The sequence below is a fragment of the Pleurodeles waltl genome, chromosome 2_2, assembly GCF_031143425.1.
Source record: "Pleurodeles waltl isolate 20211129_DDA chromosome 2_2, aPleWal1.hap1.20221129, whole genome shotgun sequence".
In the NCBI taxonomy this organism is placed as follows: domain Eukaryota; kingdom Metazoa; phylum Chordata; class Amphibia; order Caudata; family Salamandridae; genus Pleurodeles; species Pleurodeles waltl.
The window spans coordinates 974,678,914-974,692,452 of NC_090439.1; the positions used below are offsets into that span (position 1 = coordinate 974,678,914).

The 13,539-nt window shown below is 38.9% G+C and overlaps 1 protein-coding gene across 2 annotated transcripts in view; it reads right to left on the reverse strand.

The window, feature by feature from the left end:
• The window catches only part of TAF2 (TATA-box binding protein associated factor 2), a 663,535-nt gene that overhangs the window by 363,416 nt on the left and 286,580 nt on the right, over positions 1-13,539 (reverse strand). For both annotated transcript variants that reach the window (XM_069220673.1, XM_069220672.1), the window contains exon 14: positions 9,866-9,975. In XM_069220673.1, coding sequence (XP_069076774.1) covers positions 9,866-9,975 — 110 coding nt within the window. The remainder of the gene's footprint in view (positions 1-9,865; positions 9,976-13,539) is intronic.

Below are 13,539 nucleotides of genomic sequence, written 5' to 3' on the forward strand. Positions count from 1 at the left end.
TTGACACAATTCTTTTGAAGTCCCAATGCAAAGCTGAAAAGAGGTATTGTGGTAATTTGAAGATCTGTCAGTTCACACCACTATCCCAGGCGATTCCACAGCAGTACTGGGATAGCTCTAGAATTCAAAGATTTTAAATAACAATATTCCAAATACTAAACAGAGGCTTGGGACACAACTCATAACATTTCAGGCAAACCAATAAAGTCACTGCAGTTTAATTACTACAACACTTATACTGGCATCAGTGCTACTGTGTTGGTGCTACAACAATTATACTGGTCACCATATTTCCAAACATTGCAAAGAATCACATACTGCAATGTGCCATATGCCAACAAAACACTGCATTCAATTGCATTAGGACCAGCACCTCTTCCCTTCACAACATCCAACAAACTGGTGTTGTGCTCCATTACCAACAGTAAATCATTTTAAGTACATATTGGTTGAAGTCAATACGTGCCCTAGACTCCTTTGGATGTGACCAATGCTCCAGTGATCATAAAAGACTTGCGCAGTATTGCAGCAATGAAAGCAGCTCATATATTTCATTCGGAAAATGGTCCTGCATTCACCGCTGAAGTGTTTTTGGATGTTGTATTTGCTTTGGAGGTATGACTGCTATATTTGCAGTTTTCCTATCTGCAATCGAACAGCATGGTTGAGGGAGCCAACATACTTATAAGCAAACCTAGGCTGCTAGAGTATTGGATACAGGATTGTCATGCTACCACAATCTGTACAGTGCTCACAGAGCACTAAATAATTTGACTAGAAGAGTACTGGTGGCCAAACCTCATACCAGAGCCTTTTGTGAGCCAATATACGTACCGGATCTCGATCTGCCTGGAAGGGGCGGAGTCAAAAAACAACTCACCTCACCCTGTTTCATGATTAGATTTGTTACAGAATATCCAACAAATTAGACCGACACTCGCCAATAAAAAACGACTCTGCCATAATTTAAGATAAAGAGGTTGGTGGGTGGCTGCTCAAACATGGAGAGAAAGCTCAGGAACGCATTGATGATAAGCAAGTCTTCAGACCAGCTTACAGACCACTTGTTCCAGTTCATGAGGTAGAAGACACATACATGTAATCTTGCCACCACCTCTCGATGCAAAGAAAAATAGAAATGTGTTAATTGACTGCATCAAAAAAACACTACGTGGTAGATTCTTTTAAGTGGCTGATTCTATTGAGATATTAATGGGCCCAAATATCAAAGTGTGTGAAAACTTATTTAACATCTGTGTGTATTATGTTCATATACGCTTATGGCGAAAAATGCTCATAAGTATATATGAAACTACAGATTTATCCACTATTATTCAACTACAAATGTTGTTTTCTATTTTTGAAAGCTCCCCATGGCATTGTACTAATCACAAACATTTCAGGGTATTTGCAAGCCCAGAAGCTGTGAAGCTCCATGTTGTACATAGCATTTTTTTCAGTACCACAACCTCATTTTCAAACCTAGTAAGGAAAGCAGGGATTTGTGTGAATAACGAAACACATTTTGTGTATATGAATGATACGTCTCCCTCTATGCTACCATGCGTTTTCTTGAGGGCAATATCCAGGCTCCTGCACATTAGATGTTTTCACTGAGAATAACAATTTTTGTTCACAAGGTCATGTTGCATTGACTTGTATTGAGGGAAATTGTATATATGAAAGGTTTTACATGTGTTTAGTGCTTAGCTCCAAATGTCTGTTTTGTAGTGAATGCCATAGTCACCTAAAATGACAACTGTCTTTTGATATTTTGCGTTGATGCCTGCAATATTGCATCAAACACCAGCTGGATTTTAGGCCTCCTGGCGTGTTGTGTTTTTTTTTTTAATTTCCCCTAACAAGTGATTTCTGATTAATCCAGTGTATCTTCTGCCTAGTCTGGAAATGACTTTGGCCCCTCACCGGAAACTAATGAGCCTGCTGTGTCATCAACTTTACACCCGTCACTAAGTAAATCAAGTACTTATCCAGGGATGGTATAAGCAGCATCTTAAACAAACGAACCTGCTGCAAATATATTAACGATTGCCACTTCTGCAAATGCAATCTTATATACACCACCAGAAGAATCTACATTGACTGAAATGAAACAGTGCTATCTAGAAACAAGCCGAATTGAAACTGGAGAAGTTTTTCTTTTGTCTCTCCAAGAAACATGATAAACAACCATTTTTCTAACTAGAGTACGCTACAGATGCTCAACTATGGCTGGGCTGAAACAGCTGTATCCGCCCACCATGATCCTAAATTTGGATCTTTATGGGAATATCATCATTCCTTTTGTGGACTACAATGCGGATTATAACCTTGCTGATGGTGCCTGGTTAGTATCTCCCAGAAAGCTTAGCACCACCCCCTGTCCTTCAAGAACTGCATCCGCATTCTAATTCCCACGGAGCTACAAGGGGTTAGCATGTAGTGAACATCACCGCATATTCTTTGCTTGCTGGTTTTCTTTATCAAATTTGGGCCCTACAGAAAGGTGGTAAATTCATTATGTTTTAAAAATCTCATTGGATGACACCACTCCAGGGCCTAGTGCAAATTCATGGGATATAAATGCTGTTAAAAAACTGATGCGTAACTGGAGTTTGTCTGCTTCCTTAGAGAACGGAGATCCATATCTTGTAATAGAAAATCATCTGGAACACTTGTGTTTCCATCACTATGCACACCACTAAATCCATCCAACATCCAGAGGGAAGTATATTCTTTTACACAGTGGGGACATTGAGGGGTCTTTCAGGTTAACAGTCCTAAACATACGTGAGAAGGCCTTCATAAATTAACAGTGATGACAGATCTGATCTGACTGCATTTTACTATTTTCAAGAACCCAAAAAGCTTAAAAAGATTTTGATAACTAGTCATAGATATATTCATTCACCACAGTCCATTGATTGTTTTTAGAACAAAGTAACACATTAATGAAATAAATACTTGGGGAACTAATTTGTGCACATTCAGGGCACTGACACCTTGATCAAAAGCTTTGTAAATTATATTTGTAAATAAGTTCTTGCAGCAAAAAATTAGCATCACCTTTGTGTCCCTTAAAGATTTTAAAACACCATCAATTGAGATAATTAATTTGACACTTTTGCTGCTTGGAAACAGAAAGAAACAAGCATTTGCAAATCGATGGGTACCGCATTTGCTCGAGTTAGAGCTATAGGCGTTGTAAACTCCTAACCAGACTTTTCTTGCCACATAAATTGAAAACGAAAAGTAAAACAGTTTCACAGCCGATTCACAGCACTACGGTCACCATTAGCACCAGAGTGAAGAGACACACAAAAGGAGAAAAAAAAGTTAGCTCGCATTCAAACTTATCTGCAAAAGTGCAATTAGCCATGCAACAGGGGCGATGGCCAAGGCGGTAATAAAACCTCTCCAAGGAAGGCCAAACATAAACCATTTACCAATGTCATTAAAGGACTTTTGAAGGGCAAGCCCACAAAAGAGTGGTACTGGATGTGGTTAAAAGCCCAGATACATACCAACACGTAGAAAAAGCAGCACTTGCGCACTGCCATGCTTACTCAACCTAAAAAATAACTATTAGCGATTTCAATCCAATGGTCCAGAATGGAACATACAATTTAACATTGTTTGGTACAGATATATAGTCTTGCTATAATTTTCATATTTTCTCTCCTAGGTATCCCCCTTTTCGAGTTCCATATGTCACTGATTCAGATCTAAGTGACCAATGTAGTAGACACATTTATTAATGTTATTATTTTTTTTAAATATGAATAATCAAAGCTGTTCAAATATATACAGTGTATTTAATCTGAACTGAATTTCTTTAAAAATAATTGTTTTTTTTTTATATTGCGAATAAGATTTCATGGAAGTTCATAATTTCATTTCTAGTTCATTATTATCATGCAATTGGCATTATTACAGAAAATAAAATAAGTTAGAAGGCATCTGGTCTTTCTGCTAATTGTTTATTCTGAAAGGTTCAACAATGACCAGATAATGTTATTTAAGTGAGGAAGATAGTGTGAAGAGCTAGAGTGGAACTCTGCGTCAGGAGACAGACTAGACAGACAATGCAGAAACGCTTCACCTGCTTTTGTTAAATGCTAACAGGAAGCACATTTAGCCTTCCCTTGCTGGCTTAACAGCCTGTCTGCTGGCGCAAAGGAGACTAGCAGACAATGCTGTTATACTGTAGTTTCACTATTGAAAACAAGTATGCAAGTCTGAACCATCATTAAACCGTGAATTAGGTCTTTTGGTGTTGGGTTTAGATTAGGAAAGCCAAAGATACGAGGGTATGGTTCGGATCAATTTAAACAGCCAATATGATGCAATATTTTTTGCTGTTCATATTACTCGTAAACATTGCAGCTACTATTCTGTTTGTTTTCATTACTGTTTCGATGTATGTAGTGTGCTATAAGACAGGATTTTGATTTTGAAATAAATCTTTAAAATATATCAATTGTTTGCTAATGTTCTTGAGAATGCCTTTCTAGTATTAAAGAGCATTTGGATTATAATTATCCTTGTGATATTTTACAGAATTGTGTGTAACCTGGAAATCTTGACTTCCAATTGCTCCTCAGTGGTTTGCAGGGTGGTGCAGTTTAACTTGCTTTCTGTCTAGTGTTAGTGCATTGACAAAGTCCTTTCTATCAGGGAGACTAGAATGCCTATTCCTAGGGCTTGTCAGCTGTATGGCCAACAAATATAGTTACACGTTTCAACAGGTTTATATCTCTTACCCATGGTCTTACATGCTATATATCCCTCTTGAGATCATGCATGCCCCAAATGCAAAAAAGGATGAAGCTTATTTTCTCCATTTGTCATTGAACCGCCCCAAAATACAGAGGTTCTGGAAGGAGATACACCCAGTTGATAGTCACTAAGGGATGGGATGTTCCGTTGGAAATTGGAAAATTTCTATTAGGTCTACTTCCACAAAACCCCACCAGAAAACAAAATAGGCACTACACAATTTTGGGTCTTGTGGTCGCAAAACACCGTATTGCTATTTCAATCAAGACCTCTGAAATCACTTTGAATGTAGACATGCCAGATACATGCTTTGGTAAGATAAATAAGGAGTCTTAACTCAGAAAGAGGTGTCTTTAACCTGTGCAGCCAATACATTTGTTCTTCAAAAAGTCCATTCTGCCCCTAAAATTCAGCACCTTTTGCAAAATCAATTTCTGACACATTTGCTGATTTACTGCACACCGTGGTGCAAGCCTAAAACACAAATGGCATTACTTAAGTTGTTAAAATGATTAGAGCTGTCTTACTGATTGGCTTCAAGACTAATTTTAGATTCACTCATTTTTTTGGTTATTTGTTTTGAAATCTCTTTTGTGGAGTATTAACTCTCCTCATCCTAGAGTGTTCAATTGTTTTTTTTTTTTCATGCTTAACAAACAGAATTCACATGAACTACAATGTACCCCATCCAACTGAACATCACTTCCACACACTTACTGCATTCTATTGTGAAGGTGAAGTGCTTGTTAAGCTGAGTGTTTCCCCAAACCTCATCCTCATAAAGTGAGACTTTATTTCAATGTTTTCAACCTATTGTCAAAAGCTGCTGCATATAAATCTTCACCTGTGCTGACACATATCGGCATTCATGAGACCAACAATCTCACTATTTTCGGACACACAGTGTTGCTTTATAAAGTGCTTCAACACCTGATGTTGCACCTTTAACTCTGCCTCTGATTTCCTACTTACCTGCAATTGCAAAATCTTTAATAACAACTCATCATCAACAGTTGCTGAGTAAATGTATCACTTCACATAGTTCATACATCTCTGACGTCTGATTTGTCTTATACAACTGATGCTTTTAATCATCATGTCAGATTTTGCTCCAATCTATTTTTGGGGTGGTATGAACTCAGTAAAACAAAAGAAAGATAATCACAGCTGCTGTTGCTCTATATAAAGCCATCATAAGCCGGCTTTTGATCCCTTTTTTTATTATGTTTTGATTTTGCACCATCCCCATAGTCACATCAGGCCCCAGGGATTTTTGCCTAGCTTTTACATCTATCAAAGCACACAAACATATATTGAAGTATATACAAATATGTTGATTAGAATTATTTATGTATATGTATTCATATGATTTATAATGTGTGACAGAATTCACTGAAGGTGCAATAAGATTAATATGTTAATTCTTGCATTTTACATCATTCTGACAGATGCTGGACCTTTCCAAAATAACCAGAAACTTGTATTTTACGGTAGGTACAGACATGCATTAGGCAGGCAGGAATTTTCGACTTCCTGGGAGACTTGGTTTATGTAAGCTATACCTGTAAAGATCTTAAGTGAAGGATACAGGTTGTCAGCGCCACCCTGTACTTACTGGCTTGATTGGGAAACACCATAATGAAGGCTGAGAACAAGAAAACAACCTATTCAAAGTACAGAACAACAGGCCTGTTGTTCGGGTAATGTATGTGGGCTGGAGGCCACCTCAAGAAACGTAGATAGGTACTTTTGGTGCTAAGACAACTTCGATAGAGCTAGAAGGCAGGGATTCAAAAACACAGGAATTTCATCATGCTATGAAATAGACCTATGCAATATTGGCACAATGTTGCAATTATTTTTAAAATTCCTTGATGGATTGTATTGCCCTATTTTATCTTCATATTTACCATTCCTTAATTTAAGCGTGTGGTTTCCGGTGCTCGGCACAGCACTTAATTCTTATCACAAGGGCTTGTGACGGTCTGTCACATGGTGGCACTGTCTGCCAAATTTTGGTATGAGCACATCAACAGCTGCTTTTTAATGTAATCAACATTAACAATCAGTAATATGTGCTGCCAAAGCCATGCATATAGCTTTGAGGACCTTGAATAGTATGAATTGTCACACTTGTAGGTTTGTGATAGTTAGTAGTTGTGTTTGTATTGCAATTGACAGCTCTGGCAGGAGCAATGGATGATGCAAGCTGCTGTGTCCTTCTGATGAGGGCCCGACACGTATTGTTTTACAAATTAACCACCTATTTACAAATACAGACATTATCTGCACTATATTAGGATGCTGAATTTAATAAAGGTTTAACACAATAATAATGTGGATGCATATTGTGTCTATTTATAGTGAAATAGGTTTGAAGTTCATTAACAAACACATAATCCTCCTGTAAAGTCTCAAAGACTATTTGATGCCCATAAAGCATCATCCTCCCGTAATGAGTAGGTGGTTCATAGGTTATAGTCCATCAAGTTTCTTGTCTCCAGTTGGTGTTGATCCTGCATTTTCCACAGGGACAAGGGAGCTTAGTCCCAGGCTGTATTTAGCATAAACTGCAAACATCATATCATTAGAGATTACATAGTTTAATCCCAGTCTTCTGTTTTTCTCTTTGTTAAATGTTCAGTGTGGCTAGTGAAATAAGGAGCAGAAAGCTCACATCTCTTTGTGCGTCTGTGAAGGGTGCTCCAGGCTAGGCAAAACCTGTGTCTGGAGAGCAACATAAGACAACACTTCAAAGAATCATCTCAAACTAGTTCTGAAAGTCCAGACAGTGGATCTCTCATGAGAACATCACGGGTGAGTAGTGCGCTCTACAAATTCCTGATTGATCTATATCCTCTGTCTGCTTTGACTGAATAAACGTGGGACCCATTGGCCCAGTTATTGAACCAGTTTCAACTTCTCTATGACTAAGAACGTCCTCAGCGGAATATTGTGGAGTGCTGTGCAACCAGAGCTGGTGTCTAACAGCCAGCTTCTCATAGGTGAGAAGACATTAGCTGAATTCACATCTTCCTGCAAGAGTTGATTACCTGTCCTAAAATGCCTAGAAACCAGCATGCCTGTTGTGCGACTGAATAAGCCTGCCAACCATACAGGAAGAATGGAGAAGAAGAAGCAAGGTGCATGGTGACCCTGGGGCAGTGGGGGTCTACAGAAGCAGAGGGCTGTAAAGAGAGCTATCTGTGTGGTCCAGTGTCTGCATGCCCTAGAGACTCTAGTGAGATTCCTGGTAAGAACTGTAAAACTGTGACATGCACTGGCCCACTAAGCCTGATCTATGAAGTTGTGGCATGACCAGAGATGGTGCACCTAAATCATAAAACTGCAGCATGGTTGAAGCTGCTGCACCAAGTTGCAGCATGATCCACAGCAACCTGGCGACCTAAGACATTGGTGACCATGAAGCTACAGTGCACCAATCAACCAGTGAGAAATAACCAATTGCTTTAGCTTGGCTGTATGCAGCTGCCATAATTAGGATCTAAACAGCATAAACTGGTTGCATCGAGCACCCACCGGACAAGCGATGAGAAGATCTAGCACTCCTCTGAGCATTCATTTGACACCACAGCCGCATCAACCAGATACAAACACTGATCAGGCCTAGAGAAACTGCAGGCTCATGGTTGGCCAGAATGAGGTTAAGCATTGGAGGATCCAGGCGGTTTCCCAAGAAGTGACAGCCCATTCACAGACTGAAAGAACCTTGTTGGGTGACAACCAGTGAACTGCGTTAAGACTGTGTGCTAACACAAGAGTACCGGGGTAATCTGCACATGCGCCTAATCACACTAGAACCAGACCTGGGGAGGGAACTTGTGGAAAGGGGGGATGACTTACTCTAGAACCAGGACTCTAATTCGCGTAATGTACATTTTGCTGCATCTAATATTTAATTGTATGAAAGCCCTTTCTTTTTCAAAGCCAAGCACTAGATTGGAAAATTATTTGTTATACTAATGTGCGTTTTTTTTTTAGTGCAAGCTCAAGCACCTCCACACCACCTCCCTGAGAGCCTGTGACTTAACACCATCACTAGATCTGAGAAGCAAGTGCTGAAGTGGTTGTAATTAGCCCAGTTTGCAGTGGCATACTAACAGAGACCTAGGGACATCCAAAGCAAATGACCATAAACCCCAGAGTTGAGGCATAGTAGCACCTGCTTGAACAGGGTTTAACACAAACTTTTTACCAGAAAAAATGTCTTGTGCACAAGAAAATCTCAGAATTTCCACAACCAAGTCATATGTAGAGCAGGCTAACCACTCAAGTTAAAACCACTGCAGGGTCATCATCAATACAAGACCGTAGACTATCTAAGAAGCATGCCACTTAGCGCACAGCTCAAATGCATGAGATTGTGGTGCTAAGGGCGAATCACTAAGCCTGCAGCGATCCAAATCTTCTGTTTATGATGCTTTTTCCAGTGCAGGAGTGAGAAAAAAGGAAAACACATCACCGCCTCTTCTCGAGGCTTATATGGACTTAAAATAATATTTGGGTGGTCCCTCAGCTCTGCGCTCTAATTCATGTAGTGCCACCTGACACTGGTGGCTTGCTACTGCGGAAAATAACTAGTGATTCAGTCTGGTGGCAACAGGCAGTCATTAGAAATGGACATTTCTAGTGGCTGTCTCTGCTCCCGTAGAAAACCTGAACAATCTCCCTCACACCACAGACCAACCCTCATCTCTTAACTAATCACATACAAGCGCCAACAAAACAGAGACTACCAAACAATTTCTCCAGTCTGCAGACGGATTTCCATATCCATACAAAAAACACTTGTAGAATGCATCATGGTACCATAAGAACATGCATCATATAAATGTGAATAACATGCCATCCTCCTTCCACTCAAAGGATTAACATTTTCCCCACGATTTATAATCCCTCCACCTCACCATCATATGATTTAATGCCATATAGTCACCTTTACAGACTTTACAGATGCCATCACGTGCACCTGTAAGTTCACAAGAGGAACACATACTCCTGTTAATACCCATAACTAAATAAAATAAATAATTACAACATGAAAAACGATTCACTTGACCCATACCTTCTGCTCTTCGAGTGGCATGGTATGTCATGTTTTAGACTGTTCTCTTCAATCTGCAGGGTGTGGTTGAAAGACCCATCAAGTTCCTGTACAGTTACCTTTAGGGGGCCCTACGAAAGGGACAAGAAACCATTTAACAATTCATGCAATTTTACTTCAACTGTCAGGCAACTCTTAATTACATTAAAACGGTCTTAAAAAAATAATTGTGTCCAGGGCAGGACTGTATGTCTATGTAAAACTACACTGGGTCCCCAATCTGCAGATGTACAAAGTGTTTTATGCAATTTATTACAATTGTTGAGTAGGGAAAAAGGCCGGGATCCACAATAGATAGCATATTGCACTCTGTTGATCTGGATATAAATGTATGATTTATGATATGGTATTTTCTTTCGTGCACTGGTTATAAACATTTCTTCTGTAAAGTGATTCTATACGAAAACTATGACATGTTAATCGTTTTTCCCTCAAGTTAGTTGGGCTCTACAGTAGTAATATCTCTTTGCAAAGTAGTAAGAAGTGTGTGTATCTGTTTTTTTTAACTACACTTGTCGCAATTAACAAGCATTATTGGGCATTTTATTTCACCTGGCTAACATGTCTGGGTGATTTTACTGTGCAAAATGCAGTGGTATTAAAAAAAAGCATATTTCATTATAGCCCATGATACATTGAAAATATGTCATGGGTCTTTCTGAAAAACGGGTTCAATCCTCATGACAGCCCCCAAACCATTGGGCACATATTTAAGAAGGGTTGTATAAATAATGCGTCTAGAAAAAGTGAACTATACAAAATTAATCAGCACATTCTCTGGCAGCATTATATTGATCATTTTGGGCTAGAAACAATAATTGTGCTTGAAATCTACAAATTAATTGTCAGGAATGATAAATTTATAATTATGTTGCAAAGGCTGCAGCAACAAAATCACACACTCCCACTGGCCCTGAACATTATCCAGAGATTTATTGATAATCTATTCATGAACAATCAAAACCTAAAGAATGTAACTGTAAGATTGTAATTTCAGTCAGAGCCTGTTAGATCCACTCTCTCTTTCACAGCCACAATATATTTATTTCAACAATGCACACTGTTTTTTTCCTAAAATTCTACATTTTCAACTACATATCAATGTATAGTTCTTTTATTTTTTACTGCAGTCAACTAAGCAATACAGTATGTATTTTACTTACTATTTTCAAATATCTTTTTCCGATTTGAAACAAAACGTATTTTTCAAGCTAACTACTCCAAAATAAACATGCTACATAAGAAATACCTAATAAGTAACATGGGTAATGTAGTCTTATAGTCATCTTAGGACTCTGGTGATATTTACAAACCAGTCTGTCTTCAATATCAGGATTTATGATGTCATATGAATTCCCTGATTACAATACTGGGCCATATGACATTGTTGCCTGGTAAATATTGTATGATCCTAAAACAAAAAATAAATTCTACATACATATATATGTTACAAGGATGTTACAGTTCGAAAATAGAATAATAAAAAAAAAAAAACCACTAAAAAAACAAATCAAAGGTTACAGGGACGTTATCGTTCGGTTCAGATTTTACATACACAGAACCATAGAAATTCAGCAGTTATAGTTATTTTAAGTAACTACGGCTCATGCCTTAAAGTAACTATACTCGCCATGCGCAGTTTTCTCATCAATAATTTTTTGCTAATGTTGCAGTGATATTATCAATGATGTCATAGAAGATGTCATAAGTGACGTAATATGTGCAATAATTAATAGTACATGACGAAGGCACAAGTTACAGTTACCTTAGGTCATAAGTTATAGTTACTTGAGATAACTAGAACTGCTGAATTTCTATGGATTTGTGTGTGTAAAATCTGAACCTAACTATAACATCCCTGTAACCTTTGTTTTTTTCAGTGAATTTCTACGTTTTTTTAATGCTATTCCCTAACACTCCTGTAACCTTCGGGTTTTTTGTTTTAGTGAATTTCAACATTTTTTTAATATAACGTGCACTACAATTTGACCCATAAGTTACTAGTATACATTTTCACTAGTTTATAAATATATTTTATTCCCACATTCATTGTTATGATATATTTTAAAACTAAAAATTAAACAAAGGATAAGTAAGGTGTCCACCAGTTATATTGCGGTATGATGCAAGGCAGATCCGTTCCAAACGAAGAGCACCCATTCAATATTAAAACAACAACAGAATTAATATAAGCATATCCTCTTGCAATTTCTGTAAGTGTATCTGTGCCTGTGTGGGTCTACATGAGTGGCTGTGTGGATGTCTATATGAGTATGGGAGTGGCTGTGCAGGTGTGGGAGTGGTTGTGTGGGTTTGTGAGTAAGTGTGTGAGGGGCTGTATGGGTCTGTGAGTGGATATGTGTTTGGGTGAGTGGGTGGGTGAGTGGGTGTGTGAGTGTGTGAGTGGATGTGTGGGTCTGTGAGTGGCTGCATGGGTGTGAGAGTTGTGTGGACGTGTGTGTGGGGGTACGAGTGGTTTTGTTGGCAAGTAGGTGTGCGTGTGGCTGTATGGTGTGTGAGTGGCTGTGTAAGTCTGAGCGGGCTTGTGAGTGGTTTTGTAGGTCTGTGAGTGGGTGTGTGCATGGTTGTGTGGGTGTGTAATTGTGTGAGTAGCACACAAGGTGTTGCACTGAGCACTGCGGTGGCTCCACAGATCCTCGCACCCTCAAAACAAAAGATTTTTGGACAATTTCTTGCCCACAAGGGGTGTCTCACAGATCTCTCCATCAGTCCATTGGGGTCAGGGTGCCTCCACCCTGACCCATTCTATCACTTTTAAATTTTAAATTGTATTTTGCCTCTGGGAACCAAGTCCAAATACACAAAATGGTGGCCAAATCTTCCTCTCTGGTGTGGCCAGGCAATCACGAAATTGCTGTTTTTTACTTTAATAACACCAAACTACTGAACAGATTTACACCAAATTACAAAAAGCACTCTTTCTGGACAAGATCTAGTTTTCTGCCAATTTTGGTGCATTTCCATTAAGAAGGGGCTCTAGTCATGTCTAAAATGCCTATGGGAAACTGCATGGAGAAAAAGTGTTTTGGGACCTCCATTTGTTCTCGCCCCCCACTTGACAGATCACCCTGAAACTTTCCAGAGAGCAGCTGAAGTGACTGGCAAATTAGTTTAGAAAATTTTGAGAAGGTTTGTCAAATGCTATTAACAAAACAAATAAACACTATTTCTACAGAAACTAGTTCCTAACCATAACTACTTACTGGCGACCACCAGTAGGTAATATACAAGAAAAATGTTACTTAACCAGTAGACATCTGTTTGTGGCATGTAGTGATGTAGCTTCATATGCTCTGCATAAGTCAGCCATCTATTGTTGGGGCCGGAGTGTTCCAAGTTGTTTTTGTGATAAGACCGAGTGACTCCTCCTCTAGGTGAAACTACGCATGGGCATGGAGTCCTTTGTTAGATTGTTTTCCCGCAGGCGGGTGAGGTAAAGAGTGTATAGAGAGTAAAGAAAAAAAGATGACCATTCAGTTTATTACATACGTACAATATTTATCTAACAATGCAGCTACAGGTTTCTGGGGAGGAGGGACGATGCGCATGTGAATCTACAGCACTACATGCCACGAACAGATGTCTACTGGGTAACATTTTCCGTTCGATGGCAA